Source organism: Vitis vinifera, chromosome 16 (genome assembly GCF_030704535.1).
Source record: "Vitis vinifera cultivar Pinot Noir 40024 chromosome 16, ASM3070453v1".
NCBI classification, from domain to species: Eukaryota; Viridiplantae; Streptophyta; class Magnoliopsida; order Vitales; family Vitaceae; genus Vitis; species Vitis vinifera.
The window spans coordinates 25,811,527-25,830,000 of record NC_081820.1 but is presented as its reverse complement, the minus strand read 5'-3'; the positions used below and the strand labels follow the sequence as shown (position 1 = coordinate 25,830,000).

Here is an 18,474-nt window from a genome sequence, read left to right as displayed (position 1 = left end):
CTCTTTTACTAATAGATTTTCACTCTGTAAGAATGTCCTTTCACCCGTATATACACACATATGTATCTGGTTATTTTCTCTCTTTCAAAATTTAAGTATTCCATTTAATTTGTACATACAATTTTCTATACGATATGTGGTTGATTCTATGTGATTGATTTTTACTTCTCAATGGATAGAGGATCTAGGAAGATAATAACTTTGCCATCACCTAGACTTTTTTATTCATGCATTTAGAATCAAGATTTGAACTTTTCAATTGATAGAGGATTTGGAAACTCCATTCCTACTTGCCATCTTGACTTGTATCCACACATTTAGAGTCAAGATTTTGAATTTTCAAATAACAAACCTGTAATAACTAAAGATTGTTGGATGACATTGATAAAAAAAATATATATATATAGTCAATTGCCAAATTGAGTCTAAAGTGAAAAATAGTACAACTATTCTCCCTAATTTATTTTGTAAGTTCTCCTAAAATCAAATTTTGATATGAAGTAGGTTATCAATTACAAGAAATCATGAAACTTAAAATACGAATAACACTGAAAAAACTACGAAACATTATTCTAGCAATTAGAACTTATAGCAAATGTTAACTCATTTCATATACGGTAAATGGTTATCTGTTAGCCTAATAAACATCCAGTGTCAAAAATATAAAATATTAAGTTTTTGTAAAGGATGGTTACATAACATTTGACACCATAATTCATTATTTGTAAGGTTAATTTAGTATACATCATGATCTCTTAAAAACGTGCAGGAAAGTTGCTAACTCAATAGTAAGATAATTTCTTTTATTTTTTTAAATTAATTCAAGATATTAGTACTTCTAATTAATTTTGGTTATACATCACGATTGTAGACCCTCTATTTTGTCTTCCTCGCACATGTCGTTTACAGCAATTCCCTGGTGGTCCATTAATACTCGTGTAGCCTATCTACTCTAAGCCACCTTGGGGACTATGGTTGAGGGATTTATCGAACTCTATTGCAACTCCTGGTAGCCCATTTAGACTTAGATACACTTAAGCACCACCCTAGGCCCACTTAGGTCCTTTAAGCCCATTAGGCACCATCCTAGGCCCATTTAGACACTTTAGGCTCATTTAGGTACACTTGGCCCATTAGGCATCGCCCTAGGTCCATTTAGACACCTTAGGTTCACTTAGTGCACCTTAGGCCCATTAGGCATCACCCTAGGCCCATTTAGACACCTTAGGTTCACTTAGTGCACCTTAGGTTCACTTAGTGCACCTTAGGCCCATTAGACGCACTTGGCCCATTAGGCACGGCCTTAGGCCCACTTAAACACTTTTCAAGGTTTAGTTTCACTTAGATTTGTTTTCTTGTTTTTATTTATTTTATTGATTGCTTTTAAGATTAAGTGAGTTTTGATATATTTATATTATTTCATCATTATTATTATTTGTATTTTCGTTTATTTATTTTATTTTATAATTGCATGAAATGAGTTATTTGTTTATTTATTATTTTTGGTGGTTTGAGTTTGACACTTCGATTATTATTATATGTTGCATTAGTTTAATTTTATTATTATTATTATTAAATATATCTAATATTTATTAATTAATTAATTTATTTTTAGGTATATATCATTTTATCTATGTATTGATATTTTCTTATTTGGGATTTAAGGACTTCTTGAAATTTTAATGAAAGGAATATTGACTTTGAATTACGGGAATGGTTTTGACTTTATGGATTATTGCTTTCTTTTTTGGAATTTTTTTTTATTGTTATTTTTCCATGTAGGTGGAGTCAATGGGAAGATGTGCAGAGGATGCTCATGGAAAGGGACCACACTGTTTTTTGGAAAGGTGGATTCGGGGCGGGAAAACGGAATATAAATCATGGATGAATGAGGATGATTTTTGGAGGAAGATACAGAAAGGTTTTTTAAAAGGTATTGCGCTGATTTTGGGAGGAGACAGAACGCTCTATAGAGAAAGGAATGTGGCTGGTTTTTTTTTTTGAGGAGAGAAAAATAGAGGAGATTCAAGGGGAAGAAAAGGAGAGGAGAGGAGAGAGGGAGTTTTTCAGAGCGGAGGAGGCTGCTGTTTTGGAAGCCAGATAAGTGACTGTTTGTTGATTCATCGGCGATAGACCCTGCGATTGGGAAGGTGCATAGAGACCGACCTCGTTGAATCTTGAAGGAGCAGCAGCCACAACATTCTGAAGATTGAGGGCCGCATCATCCTTGGCGTGAGAGAGCACGATTCTGGAAGTGGGAGCAGGTGCAGCCGCATCTGGGTTTGGAGGAATATTTCGGCCGCACAATTGAGATTGGGGAGAGGTAGCGGGCTGGTGAGTTTTCTAAGGGGAAGGGATCATTCACGGGGCTGCTCCTGATCACCAATCGGTGTTGTCTCCAATCCCGGAGATTCGGATCGCCCTTGGAAAATCAGAGAATCACGTGTTGTTCTTGGATGAGCTGCCATTGCAGGCGAGTATGGAGCGCTGGACGATGAGCATGACTGAAATGGCATCGTCAAAGATGTCTTCATTATACCAGACCTGCATACCGCCACTTTAAGAAAACATACAGTCCACTTTGGTGGCAGCACGCGCAGAGAGAGGGGTGCTTCAAAAACGATCTCCACGCTGCCTCAAAAGCGATCTCCATGCCAACTCAAAAGCGATCTCCACACTGCTGTACAAGAATCACAACACCTCGTGCTCAAGAAGGGGTGGGATTGTTTAGCCGCATCTAAACAAAAAGAACGGAAAAGAAGGAGTGATCTTGAAGACGTGAGATTGCTCGATTCATTTCGGATCATAAAGAAGTTTGGCAGCCGCACCGGAGAAAGAAACAGTCTACGCTTCAACAGATCCTCCACAGGGAGCACTTTCAGCATCAATTCCACGTCACAGCTGGTGATCCTTCACCGCACCAGCTGCGCACCACCTTCTCTGTATCTCCACGTACTGTCATTTTGGTAAGCTAGGTAAGTCATTTTTATATATATATGGCAGCATGTGTTTCACGTAAAGTGCAAGTTTGAATTTTTTTTTTAAGTGGAAATATTATTATAATGGTAAGTGGATTGACTTTTACAAGTTCTGGCACGTATTGATTTTGAATATGGTAGCATGAATTTAAAAAGACTAGAATTGTTATTTAGGTTTATGTAACAATGCAAGTTTGGACATTTTTCTTTAGTGGAATAATTATTATAATAGGTAAGTGGATTTACTTTTATTACTAGTGCCGGCATATATTTGTTTCATTTTAATATGGCAACATGGGAATTGTGTTTAGGGTTAGTTTTTGATTTATTATATTAAATTCGAAAAATATATTTTTTATATGTAGTTTTACTTTAAGAAAAAATATATATATATAATTTGATTTTTATTTAATTTAGTTTTGATTCATTTAATTATTAGTTATTATTTATTTATTTGCTACTAATCTAATGCTTTGTAACTTATTTATTTATTTATTAATAAGATTGAACCTATGGGTTAAAAATTTAGTTTAAAATAAAAAAATAAAAAAATCTATTGAAGGTGGTTTGAATTGGCTTTAGGTTTAGTTAAAATTATAGTATGTTGAAATGATTGATTTTTATGTGTTAAGTATTATATTTTAAACTTGCCTTGATTAGTGATAAAAATGTTTGTTAGGCTCAAAGTTATTTTACTAACGTAAGTTTGTTTAAATATATATATATATATATATATATATATATATATATATATATATATATTTCATATTTCGTTTCCTTCATATTTTATTTCATTCGTATTTACTTGTTTGTGTCATCAAGTTATCCAATTGATTATGAGTTTAATTTTATAGCTTAGAAATTTAGTCTCAGGTAGTTTTTTTTTAATTTAATTTGTGGTTAAGGTAAAATTTTAGTTTGTTAAAATAATTGATTATGTATGTTAAGAATTTAAGTTTAGATTGACTTTAATTAGTGTTTAATTCATTTTAAGCCTAGGTTTCATTTTAATAATCTAAGTTTATTTTGAAATTAGATTCCCTGAATCCATATTTTGTTTTAGTTTCCTTTTGTTTAAATTGATTCATTTTAAGTATTTTAGGAGTTTGTATAATTTTAGGTCATTAATAAAATCAATTCTATATTTGAAAATTCATGCCTTTAGTTTACTCTGATTTGGTTTCACTCATCTATTCGATTTAAGTATTTTATATAAAATTACTTCATTAATAAAGTTAATTCTATGTTTGAAAATTATTGTTTGCTTTGATTTAATTTGTCTCATTTTAATCAATCTAGATGTGTTTGTGTGTTTAATTGATCTCATGCTAATTCTTGATTGTTATTCTTAATGGATGTGTTTCTTGAATATTCGTCATTAATTCTTGGTGGGTATCTCGTTAGCTTATTTTGATCTAAGTTTGAATAGTTTATTGCTTTGGTAATCTCTAGTAAAATTTACTTTTCGGAGGCCATCGGGAAATTGTGAAGATTGGCCTCCATTCACACCATTTCAGTTTGCTTGGTTGCCAAAAATTGTACTTTATGATTTTGTTTATGTTTGTTTTGCTTGGTACAATGTTTCTCATACATTTTATTGTTCTCAAATTAATTTATCTTATTTTAAAATAAAATACTTTTCTCAAAATGTTCCTTATAAAAACCTATTTAAAAAATTCATTCAGAGTCCTTAGAATCAAAAAACCCCATTTTCTTAAAATAATATGCAACCATTTTTTTTTTATCGGTTTGCATCTTTCTCGGTTTTTAACGAAAATTTTGGTTTGAAATCAGACACGAATCAAAGCTTGTGGTCCCACATAAATGGGATAATTTTGAGCTAAATTCGTGTATATCAATTGGGGAATTGGTGAAACCCCTACATAAGAAAATCTTTTCAAAAATTATTTTTTTGTTGCCACTTTTGTCACTTGTTGAAATTATGTCTATCTTTTTTTAGGAATTGTATACAAGATGAGTGTGATAATTAGTGTTTTTCATATACTTTGATAATTTCTGCTATGCTAATTAGATAACGAGCATGCTAGGATTTCTATATTTTATTATTTATTATCTAACCCCTCATGTCTTGAGGAAGTGCATAAGGAGTTATATATGCTATCCAGGTACGTTCCCTAACACCCACTTTCTAAACCCTATGAATATGATTGTCGTTGCGTACTATGTCCATGCTTGCTATCCTATTTGATTGTCTTGATATACATTTGATGATTGTTTGATTATCTTTGATGAAATGCATGTCGTGTGATGCATCTCAATACTAACTTTCATGTTTTATGATAGCGCTTTGAGAAGCCGTCCAGGTATGCACCCTAACTCTCTTTTATGGCAATTTGATCCTATTCGACATGTTATTTTTTGAAATCACCTTAGACTATCTAGGTATCCCCAATTAATCAATTAATTGCCACATTGCCCCCAATTTAGTTAGTAGAGACCTCTTTAGGGCTTAGAGGGGTGCTACCTTCTAGAGGTACCTTCCCAATAAGTAACCTGATCCCCGGACCTAGACTCGGGTTTTTCAAAGACATGCTTTTTCCAAAAATTATGGAGTCACATTTTAGGGTTTTTCTTTCTTGTTTTATTTTCCCTTTAAAATAAAAATAAAATAAGTGGCGGCTCCAACTTTTTTCCAAAACTAAAATAAATTTTTTCACAAATAAAAAAAGCGAGTCTCGCCGATCGAGTGAGGACGCACGTGAAAAATGCGGGTCCACAAATTGGCGACTCCACTGGGGATTTTGAGGATCAAGCTTGAACACTAGTTAAGGAAAATGTGGCGTTTAATTGGTCGATTAGAGGATACCCCCTTTTCCTAGGCAAGGTGATTCGATTTGCTTGTTTGGTCTGCTATCTTGACATGTTTGATTGCCTTGGATGATCACTTGATTGTTTACTCACTTCAGCATGATTCACTCTCACATATGCTAGATAGGACTTTAATTGTATGATACTTATCTGCTTGATATGACTGCTTGTTGCATGACAAACCTTTCTCTTGCATGATTGAATGATTGCTTGTCTCTGTTCATTGTCTCACTTTAGATCTTAGGTTTTTCAGATGCACCCACATTCTTCACTGTGCACTTTAGATTATCCCTGAGTGTTGAGAGATGGGAGGGCCTTCACCATTAGGAAACCCCCTGGGAACGCGAGGAAGTGCATGTGTGGAGGTGATGACCACCTTGCATGGAAGCACCCCGTCTCTTTGGAGGCGTGCAGAGGGTTGCGTACCATCGGAGGGTACGATCGCTTCTGCTAGGGATCCTTTAATCCACCCATTTTTCATCTTATAGAACCACCACAACCTTATAGGCTAGCCTAGACCCAATTAGGATTTCACTCTTACACGTGGGTGCATCTGTGGACCTTCAGAGCTGCCTTGGTTACAATTGGGTTCGATTACCCTCTCCATAGTCCCATTTTGGTATGATCAGATACGGGTATCAGTTTGAGTATACATGGGTTATATGCTTGATTACCTTTTAGTCAATTTCTACAGAGTTACCCTTGTACAGCGTCTCATCTAGTGTTTCCGTGTTTATAGGAGTATTTTTTTGGTGCCTAGTTTGGATTCGCCTTCGTGGACTAGAGTTAGAGGCAGGTTGACCAGAGTATCGGATCAACCAGACCAGAGAGTAGATCAGAGAGATATGGACTCCCAGGTAGTCATAGTTGACCAGTTTGCTGCGGCCATGGCTTCGATTCAGGAGGCTATAGCCGGCCTTGGCCAGAGGATAGACGGGCAGCAGGCCCCACCTCAGGATAGTGCACAGTATGACTCTGCGGCACCACCACCCTCTCCACTCAGTCAGTCAGTTCCACACCCGACACCGTATGTTTTACATAGTCAGACTGATGCTACCCCACTTCCTGTTGTAGCACCCATTCAGGCATCAAAGGATGCACATGCTCGTATGGATAGACTCGAGCAGAGGATGAGACAGATGAGGGTTTCGGATGGAGACATCAGTTGGGATGATTTTGATGGAGCACCGGTAGTCAGTTTACCGACTCAGTTCAGGATGCCAGAGATTGAGAGATATACGGGTATAGGTTGCCCTAAGATTCATTTGAGGCTATACAGTAGTGTGATGAGGGCCCACGGGTTGGATGAGACCCATTTGATTATGCTTTTTCCCATGTCCTTGAGTGGTGCAGCATAGCGTTGGTTTGCTTATTTAGACGCTTCACGCCGTAGGACTTGGGATGACTTGGCCCAAGAATTTTTGAGACAGTTCGCGTTCAACACTATCATTGATGTCTCGAGGAGAGAGTTGGAGGCCTTGATATAGGGGCCAGATGAGTCGGTTACTTCATTTATCTCCCGATGGAGGGAGAAGATCGCCCAGATTGTTGATCGTCATTCCGAGAAGGACCAGATTAGTATGATTTTGAGGAGTTTACAGCCTAGATTTGCTAGACATTTGATGGGATTTCCTCATACGGATTTTGGATCCTTGGTACAAGCCCTGTACGGCATAGAGGAGGGCATTGCTAGAGGGTTGTGGCCCGAGTCTTCTCCTTCTGATTCAAAGGGGAAGAAGCCCTTAGGAGGGCAGAGACCAGGAGATGTGAGTGCTATCAGTTCAGTAGGATCGAGATCTCCCAGGCGCTATCAGACATTCGAGCAGACTTCACGGGCCTATTACCCGCAGCGTTATGCTCAGTATAGACCACCCAGGCCCATGACTCCTACATACCTACACCAGACCCCAGAGCCTGTTTTTGCTGCACAGGTATCAGAGAGGCCTCCTACCTTATATCCTCGGCCTCGAGCTCCGCATACTACTATTCCTCTTGTACAGAGGCCGACACGACAGTTCTCCCAGCTAGGTATGCCTTTGAGTCGAGCTTTCCAAAAGCTCATGGATGGTGGTTTGTTGACTCAGTTGGCACCTAGGCCTGTACCCCAACCTGTGCCACCGCGCTTCAGGATGGATCTACATTGTTCCTACCATCAGGGTCCAGGGCATGACACAGATCATTGCGCCGCCTTGAGACACGCTATACAGGACTTGATAGATCAGGGTCTGGTTAACTTGGGGCAGCCAAGTGTAACCACGAACCCTCTACCGGCTCACTCTACACATGCAGTGCCACCACCCCCGGGTGGTATCCATCATATAGATTTTGTAGAGGATGACAGCATACACATGATGAGTTGGGATGATGGATTGCCAGAGCCGATTGTTTTGGATGATGGTTATGAGGTTGACACAGTGGGTTCTCAGTCTTTTACTCCGTTCAGTTTGATTTCAGATTGGATACCATTCGAGTTGACTCCTATTGCACCACCGACTACAGCACGTCAAGGCCCACCCGCCCCATTTATCCTACGGCTAGATGATGATGATTTAGAGGGGAGAGATGTACAGATTGTGACCTGTAGTGGGAGAGTAGCTCAGCCCCCACCTCTAGTATCCAGGCCATTTGATGGCGCGGTTTCTCATGAGGAGGTCAGGAGAGAGGATGATGAGATATTGAGGCAGTTACAGAGTACACAGGCCCGCATATCTATCTGGAGTTTGTTAGCATCTTCTAGTACTCATAGGGATGCATTGATTCGGGCTTTGAGCCAGATCCGCGTAGAGACCACCACTACCTCGGAGGGGTTGATTCACATGATGACAGCCGACAGGGCCACATGTATTGTGTTTTCAGATGATGACTTACCACCAGAGGGTTCAGACCACACACGCCCTTTATATATTACAGTTGGTTGTTCAGGCCACAGAGTTCCATCCGTCCTATTGGACAATGGCTCAGCCTTGAACGTTTGCCCATTGGCTACTGCTATTGCTCTTGGTTATGCACCTTCAGACTTCGGTACCTCTACACAGACGGTCAGAGCATATGATAGTACTAAGAGAGAGGTCATGGGTACTCTGATGATAGAGTTGATGATTGGTCCGACTACATTTCCCATCCTATTTCAGGTTTTGAGGATTCCCACATCCTTCAACCTGCTTCTGGGCCGACCATGGATTCACAGGGTCGGGGCTATTCCATCTTCCCTTCATTAGAAGGTGAAGTTTATTCATGATGGGCAGGTCATCACAGTTCGCTCTACCAGGGATATATTTGCTGCTTCTGAGCTAGTACTTCAGATCAGTCACAGTGAGGACGACCTACTTCTGACTAGGTTTACTTTTGATGAGATACAGACTCTCGAGATTGAGGATTTTTGTAGAGACTTTGTGGCTATGTCATTTAATCAGCACAACAGCATAGTGGTCCTTGATATGATGAGGGGTATGACCTTTCTACCTGGCATGGGGTTAGGACGACGTCAGTAGGGACCGAGCGAGTTCATAGCTGCCATTGACCATGATACGACATTTGAACTTGGATTCATCCCTACTGAGGCCGACTACCGTCACATGGCGCGGCTGCGCAAGGAGAGGGTGAGAGCCCGTTTATCCCACACACCATTTGATTATCCTATTCGACCCTATAGGATGAGTTTGGCTGACTACTTTGTCAGAGGATCAGAGGATCAGAGACTCGACCTCGTCTAGAGGAGATTGATAGTGTGGTTCATACAGATAGAGAGACCGATCTTCAGCATCTATTTCACCAGCTACAGTTGAGTGATGGGGCTCCCGACTCTCTTTTCCCTTTGACGATTACTCCCACGTCTCCAGATCGAGCTAGCATGTTGTCTCTATGCTTTCCAGAGGAGATCACTGGTGATGGGTTGATGGTTGATTCTACTGAGATGATTGATGGAGTTGTTTCCCATGATGAGTACCGAGATGAGATGGACATGATGACCATGAGCCAGATTACCAGCATTGTTCAGCTTCAACCTGTTTCAGCATTTGATATGTTCGGGGTGTCTACCATTGAGGTTTTTGAGGGGACTCTTCCTGTTCCAGAGCTTCCAGAGGATGATAGTAGCTTGTTTGAGGGCATTGTTAGCCCAGTTGAGGGAGCGTCCGACCTTGGGGACCCACCTCTTTCTTTTGATGTTTTATCGGGATTTGTCTCCCGTTCTGACGATGTCTCTGTTGCTTCATTTATGGATTTGAGTATTTCTGAGTATTCGCCTGCCTCTTTTGATTGTACCTCTATATCTGCACCCCACTCACCCACTTCACAGATATTTGATATAAATGATGAAGTTGCATGGCCCGATTTGGATAGAGACTCTTCTGATCATAACTCTGATCCCGTGGATAAGAGAGTTTCACCTGCTACAGGGGACGTTGAGACGGTTGATTTTGGCACAGAGGATCATCCTAGAGAGCTGAAGATTGGTTCACCCCTATCTACAGATGAGAGAGATAGACTTATTCATTTACTCAGGTCATACTTGGATGTTTTTGCATGGTCTTATGAGGACATGCCGGGTTTGGATCCCTCTATAGTCCAACACCATCTGCCTATTCTACCACATGTTAGACCAGTTAAGCAGAAATTGAGGCGATTACACCCACGTTGGAGTCTACAGGTGAAAGAGGAAATTCAAAAACAGCTCAATGTTGGGTTTGTATCAGTAGTTGAGTATCCAGAGTGGTTGGCTAATGTCGTCCCAGTTCCTAAAAAGGATGGCAAGGTTAGAGTTTGTGTCGATTTCAGAGACCTTAATAAAGCCAGCCCTAAGGATGATTTTCCCCTCCCACATATTGATTTGTTGGTTGATAGCACCGCAGGCCATTCGATGTTGTCTTTCATGGATGGATTCTCGGGGAATAATCAGATTTTGATGGCTCCAGAGGATATGGAGAAGACAGCCTTCATTACCGAGTGGGGTACCTACTGTTACAGAGTTATGCCATTTGGGTTGAAGAATGCAGGAGCTATTTATCAGAGAGCCGCAACCGCTTTGTTTCATGACATGATGCATAAGGATGTGGAAGTTTATGTGGATGATATGATTGTGAAATCCCGAGGTAGAGCAGATCACCTAGCGGCCCTAGAGAGATTCTTTGAGAGGATTCGGAAATTCAGACTGAGGCTAAATGCCAAGAAGTGCACCTTTGGAGTGACTTCTGGGAAACTGTTGGGGCATATGGTCAGTGATCGGGGCATAGAGGTCGACCCAGATAAAATCAAAGCCATACTTGACATGCCTGTGCCGAGGACTGAGAAAGAGATCAGGGGTTTTCTAGGCAGGTTACAGTATATTAGTCGTTTCATAGCCAGATTGACAGACATATGTGAGCCCATATTTCGTCTTTTGAGGAAGAATCAACCAACGGTTTGGAATGACGACTGCCAGATTGCATTTGAGAAGACCAAGGAGTATTTGCTTTCTCCTCCTGTTTTAGTGCCTCCTATGCCAAGACGTCCACTTCTTCTGCATTTGTCAGTTTCAGACATGGCCTTGGGATGCATGCTAGCTCAGCTCGATGACTCCGGGAAAGAGCGAGCAATTTACTATTTGAGTAAGAGGATGCTAGAGTATGAGATGAGATATGTTATGATTGAGCGCCTGTGTTTAGCGTTAGCTTGGGCCACCAGGAGATTGAGGCACTACATGACTGAGTATTCGGTGTGCTTGATTTCTCGGTTAGATCCTTTGAGGTATCTGTTTGATAGACCTGCATTGACTGGTAGATTGATGAGATGGCTCGTACTCCTGACAGAGTTTGATATTCAGTATGTTTATCAGAAGTCTATTAAGGGAAGTATTGTCGCCGATCATTTGGCTTCATTACCGATATCTGAGGATAGACCAGTTGATGATGATTTCCCAGATGAGGAGTTCATTGCCATGACTAGCTTATCAGGTTGGCGCATGTACTTCGATGGTGCAGCCAACCAATTAGGGTTTGGGATAGGCGTTTTGTTGATATCCTCCCAAGGTGATCATATTCCGAGGTCAGTTCGTTTGGTGTTTTCAGATCGACATCCCGCCACGAACAACATAGTTGAGTATGAGGCTTGTATCCTTGGTTTAGAGACTGCACTAGAGCTTGGCATTAGACAGATGGAAGTATTTGGTGACTCCAATCTCGTACTCAGGCAGATTCAGGGAGATTGGAAGACTAGGGATGTAAAGCTTAGGTCGTATCATGCTTATTTAGAGTTACTGGTTGGGAGATTTGATGACTTGAGATACACTCGTCTACCTAGAGCACAAAACCAGTTTGCTGATGCCTTAGCTACTTTAGCTTCTTCCGTGGATATTCCGATTGATGTGGTTATACGTCCATTGCTGATTGAGTCGAGGTTTGCCCCCGCCTATTGTTGTTTGATTGGAGAGACGGAGACCCAGGATGATTTACCTTGGTATCATGACATTTATCAGCTTCTTGGATTTAGCATATACCCAGAAGCTGCCACTGCCAAGGATCGTAGGGCATTGAGGCAGTTAGCCACTAGATTTGTGATTTGCGGAGAGACTTTATATAGGCGATCAGCTGATGGTATGCTTTTATTATGTTTGATCGAACCTCTGCAGATCGAGCGATGAGAGAGGTTCATGCGGGAGTTTGTGGTCCACACATGGGGGGACACATGCTGGCCCGTAAGATTATGAGGACAGGGTACTTTTGGTTGACTATGGAGACAAATTGTTGTCAGTTTGTTCAGAAATGCCTAGAGTGTCAGATTCATGGTTATCTCATTCATGCACCGCCATCAAAGTTACACGCTTTGACCTCGCCATGGCCATTTTCAGTATGGGGCATTGATATTATTGGGAAGGTTTCACCAAAATCTTCTAGTGGTCATGAGTTCATCCTGGTTGCCATAGATTATTTCACCAAGTGGGTGGAAGCTGCATCATATGCGAGGTTGACATCTGTTAGGGTTGCCAGTTTCATCAGATCACACATCATTTGTCGCTATGGGGTTCCTCATGAGCTGATTTCCAATAGAGGGGCGCACTTCCGAGCTGAGGTAGACACTTTGTTGCAGGAGTATGGCATCCGACATCATAGATCTTCTGCATATAGGCCACAGACCAATGGGGCAGTAGAGGCTACAAACAAGAATATTAAGAGGATTTTGAGGAAAATGGTTGAGACTTCTCGAGATTGGTCAGAGAAGCTTCCTTTTGCATTGTGGGCATACCGTACCTCTTTTCGTACTTCTACAGGAGCTACGCCTTACTCTCTAGTGTATGGTATGGAGGTTGTTTTGCCAGTCGAGACAGAGATGGGCTCATTGAGAGTAGCCCTTAAGCAGCAGGTTTCTGAGACAGAGTGGGCTCAGGCTCGATTTGATCAGCTTAACCTTTTAGATGAGAGGAGATTGAGAGCAGCAGATCATGTTCAGGCCTATCAGAGAAAGATGGCTCGTGCCTTCAAGAAACGAGTTAAGCCTAGACCATTGCAAAAAGGGGACTTAGTTTTGCGGATTCTCAGAGGTTTGATTGGAGACCCCAGAGGAAAGTTTAGACCTAATTGGAGTGGGTGTTACGTTATTCGGGAGTTGACTCCAGAAGGGGCTGCATGGTTGACCGACTTAGATGGAAACCAATTCTCAGAGCCTACCAATGTGGATCAGCTGAAGAAGTATTACGTTTGAGATTATGGTCGTAGGATGGGTGGCCGTCATTTCGGTTAGCCTTACACCTTGTCACATTTATTGATATATTAGACCGTTGCTAGCCCATTGAGCCTCGCGTGGTACGCTATAGCCTTTTCTCTTCTATAGCCTTGATTACCATTTCTATACCCGGGTTGGGGCCCTTCGCTGTATAGTTATGCTTTGCTAAGAAAGCCTGATGAGTTGTGGACTTATATATTTATTTTTCTCATCTTTTCTATTATCACTTCATCACTCTGTCTGTTATACTCCATTATTTCCACATTTTCATCTCGATCCCGACTCTTATCATTTGTTGTTACACTTCATATTTTCTCCGTTTGGAATGTTAATTCTTCACATATTGATGCATATTGGGTAGTTGTATCACCCTATCCATTCCATCATTTGGCACTGATTCAGAGACTTTGGCTCTAGAGGTTGTCTCATAGGATGGGGCTTCGTGTGTTCATCAGTTATTTGAGAGAGTTTGTTCATTCCTTATATATTTCCCATTGGAGTTTGATTTATTGATGATCAGAGCATGCGCAAAAAAATAAAAAAAAAATAAAAAAAAAAAAAAATTTAAATTTAATCATTTTTTAATCTTATTTTTGCAGGTTGGATAATAAGATACATAGGTAAGTCTTTCAAATCTCAATAAATAGATTGCTGCAAAGGATACTATGTTTTTCTTTTAGAACTCATTTTGCCTTAGTCTTTTAGAAGTTTTTTCAAAGAAGATTGTATAAAGGTGCCTAGTTTTATTGTTCTACATTTGGTTGTACAAATATAAATTGGAATTCCATTTTTATGAAATTCAGAATTTTAATTTCAAATGAAATCATATATTTTTGCAAATTTGTTATGTATTGAATTTTAAATTTATTTAGAGTACAACCAAATTGACAATTGGGCATCCAATTCCATTTCCCAATTTTAAGCAATCAAACAAATTTTCTCTTTCATTCTGTACAATATTGATTGGAAACCTAAAAACATCTTTCTATTGAGTCAACCAATAAGCAATTATATGGGTGAAATGACTTTTTAAACAATCTTATTTGGATTCAATAATTGAATGTAGATGATGATACACCTTCCTCTAATTTTATTTTTTTTTCTTGATATTTTTAACATGTGATTTATAGGCATGATCATCATCGGGAGGGCCATACCTGGTATTTTGTGTTTGCTTGTCTATTTCATCTACAAGTTTTGACAAAGACACTTATCATTGGATGATGGTATTGAAGAATTTCTACATAGCCATAAAAATCTTCAGCTAATCAAATACTCATATTCAGAGATAAAAAAGATGACTCATAATTTTAAGAATAAATTAGGTCAAGGAGGTTTTGGGTCTGTGTACAAAGGAAAACTCCAAAGTGGTCGCATTGTAGTTGTAAAAATGTTAGTTATGTCAAAAGCTAATGGGCAAGATTTCATCAATGAAGTTGCTACAATCGGAAGGATTCATCATGTTAATGTTGTGAGACTTGTTAGATTTTGTATACAGAGATCAAAATGGGCTCTTGTATATGACTTCATGCCAAATGGGTCTCTTGATAAGTTTGTTTTTCTTGACCAAGGAAACAACATTCCCTTGAATTGGGAAAGATTATACAAGATTGCACTTGGAGTGGGACGTGGGATTGAATACTTACATCAGGGATGTGACATGCAAATTCTCCATTTTGATATCAAGCCACACAACATTCTTCTTGATGAAGACTTCACACCAAAAGTTTCAGATTTTGGTCTTGCAAAATTATATTCAACAAATGATAGTATCGTATCCATCACTGCTGCTAGAGGAACCTTGGGCTACATTGCTCCTAAATTATTCTACAAAAACATTGGAGGTGTATCATTTAAGGTTGATGTTTATAGTTTTGGAATGTTGTTATTGGAAATGGTAGGGAAAAGGAAGAATGTTAACACATTTGCAAAACATTCAAGTCAAATGTATTTCACATCATGGATTTATAAATATGATCAAGAAGAGGACATGGAAATGGGAGATGCCACTGAGGAGGAAAAAAGGTATGTAAGGAAAATGGTGATAGTTGCACTATGGTGTATACAAATGAAGCATGTAGATCGTCCTTCAATGAGCCAAGCATTGGAGATGCTTGAAGGAGAGGTTGAACTCTTGAACATGCCTCCTAAGCCAACTCTATGGTCTATTGATAATCATGAGCAATTCATGGTAGAGGCATCAACTTCATCATCGAATTCCATGGGTACAATTACCTTAAATGGAAGGTAGTACTACACCATGTAGTTGATTATTTTGTGATCCAATAATAATGTGTGATTGTGTCTTATGTGTAAGGTTTCTATGAGACCGGTCTATGTAATAAGATAAAGTTTCTTCTTCAAACAATAGTTTGGTTCCTTGTAAGAGAGGCTATGTACAAATAATAAAATATCATTTTAGATGTAATTTGAAAAGTCTTCTTGCTTGCCCTTAAAATTATCAAAGAAAATCCTTCATTTCCTTTTAAGTTCTATTTTTTTTTTTTTTTGGGTATCCTACAAAAAGAATTATTGGGGTTGTAGATGTTCAGGTAAGCTATTTTGTTATGAATTTGTTGCCAGTAGTAATATGGGCTTTCAAGGATCAATAGTGCCAATTACAACATTTCTTTTGTAAGTAATTACATGTAGTTTTTGTTAGAGAAATATCCTTGCCCCCTCCAAATGTTACAATTCAATAACACTCTTGGACATTGGATTGCACCATTCCATGTATGGTTCTTTAGATTAATGGACGCTTTGGTTTCTCCATTCTTAGATTTGTACTGCTTGAAATTTAATTAGGACTCTAATCTCACTCTTCACACTTTAAATCAGTCTCTCAAATTAAAAGTTGCATTTTAATTGAGAGAGAATTAACAAAGATGTAACAATTTGAGAGCTTAAAGCTTTCCATGGTATGTCTATTATTATAATTAATTATCAGCACAAAATTGTAGGAGCAAATAAATATTCAAAATTTTAAAATGGTCTCCTACAACTCTCACACTCCAATAATTTCTGTAATTCATTGTACACAAAGATAAAAATATCAGTAATTATGGGTATATAAGTATTTTGATTTTGTGAATATATCGAAGATATATCAATAGATATTTTAACACAAAATATTGATGACATAAAAATTAATGAAATTTTAAAAATATTAGAAAAAAAACTCAAAAAAATGATATAAGGAGTAACATTTTAAAGTTATTTTAATATATATATATATATATAAATTTTATAAGTGTACATTAATTATTAAGTTTCACTATGTATTATTTTACAACAATATTATGATACCATGTTTAATTTTAAAATATATTTAATATTAAAAATATGATTCATTTTAATTTAAATGTATTCAATGATATCCAATTAATACTAAAATATGTATAATTTTTTTTAATATTTATAGTTTTTATTTTTAATAAATATATAGATTATATGAAATAGATAGAAAATTATGTTTTTATATTTTTGGCAATAAATTATATCAAATGCAAAAATAAAATAATTAAAATTAAGTTATTTAATAAAATAATATTTAGTACTCCTATATATATATATATATATTGGTGCATATCTCCTAGTTAGGGTACCATGCTCTAGTGGCTGCTATAGATTTAATTTGAGCCTTTTGTCCCAGGTTCAAATCCTCTTAGCAACACAAATGTTGGTCGATTTTGATACTTTATTCATTGCGTATGACTTTTCAAATAAAACCACCAAGACAATTTTTCTTGGCACTAAAAGAAAGTTGGTCCTTACATTTAGAGGACTTCATTTCTTTTATCTTCATAAATGTGCAATGCCCTCGATGTGATAAGGCCATAATACTATATGAATTATGCCGATAATACCATGCATTTTATTCCAAACATAAGCATGAGGAATGATGTCTATTTTAATTTATTTATAAATTTATTTTGCTTGCTAGATTTCCGACGCTTCACTCCCATTAAATATAGCATATGGGGAATCTAGATTTTCTATGAATTGGTCAAAACCTTTGTGTGGAAATTGCAAAGCAGAAGGTGAGAAATGCGGGCTGAAGATGAGTAATGACACGGAACCTGAAATCAAGTGCATAAAGAAGCCAACAAAAGGTACGTACTACACAATATTCCATATCATTTTGAAAGGAGAAATTACGACAGAGGATATTAGCCCATGCCATATTCCTTTGCACCCTGATATGGTAATGGAAATTTTGACATAATTTCATTTTATTTGTTCGTATTTTGACATAAATTAGTCTCTATAGACTTGTTGATCCATTCGTAGAGTTGATAAGTCAGATGTTATGTCATTGGGATTGTTTAATTTAACCCAGCCCTTTAACTTAATTAGGGTCATGTATTCAGTCTGGTACTTCTTCCTTGAGAGTCTCCTCAAGTAAATGGATAGAAAGTAAGGAATTTGGGATTGTTTCATTGAACCCTCTTGACTTAGGATCATGTATTCAGTCTGCTACTTCTTCCTGAAGAGCCTCCTCAAGTAAACATACAGATAGAAAGTAAGGCATTTCATAAAAATATAGGCCACTTGATCAACAGCTGATATGCATTTTGCAGAAATGTCAACATACAGAACCTCTTCTCCAATAAATGGTAATCAATATTTTTAATGCGCTGCATTTGGGATAAGGTAAAAATAGAAGAGGATAAGAGCATATACATAGATCGTTTTGTAGTATTCCAATATATCCAATATAATTCAATCATAGCATATACTATAAAACAACACTAAGAATTCATTTGATAGTAATTATAGGAAATGTTTTTAGCATAAAAAGTGTTTTAAAAAAAAAAACAAATGTTTGAAAAAATTTATGAAAAACTTTTAAAAATCTGAAAAATCATTTTTAGTGTTTTTTGGAGAAGCAGTTGATGGGTGATTCTCATAAAAACACTTTTAGAGAAAACACTTTGAGTAAAACACTATCAAACGCACCCTAAACCTCTTT

The 18,474-nt window shown here is 38.0% G+C and overlaps 1 protein-coding gene across 1 annotated transcript; it reads left to right on the top strand.

The window, feature by feature from the left end:
- The first annotated feature begins 14,901 nt into the window (after positions 1–14,901).
- LOC100853093 (rust resistance kinase Lr10-like) lies at positions 14,902–15,753 on the top strand. The gene has a single exon (XM_059743431.1). It carries the CDS (start codon positions 14,902–14,904, stop codon positions 15,751–15,753), a length of 852 nt encoding a protein of 283 aa, XP_059599414.1.
- The last annotated feature ends 2,721 nt before the right edge of the window (positions 15,754–18,474 follow it).

What these genes read in the sequence shown, in the direction of transcription:
- LOC100853093 (XM_059743431.1), top strand. Translation starts at nt 14,902, where the DNA reads ATGTCAAAAGCTAATGGGCAAGATTTCATCAATGAAGTTGCTACAATC.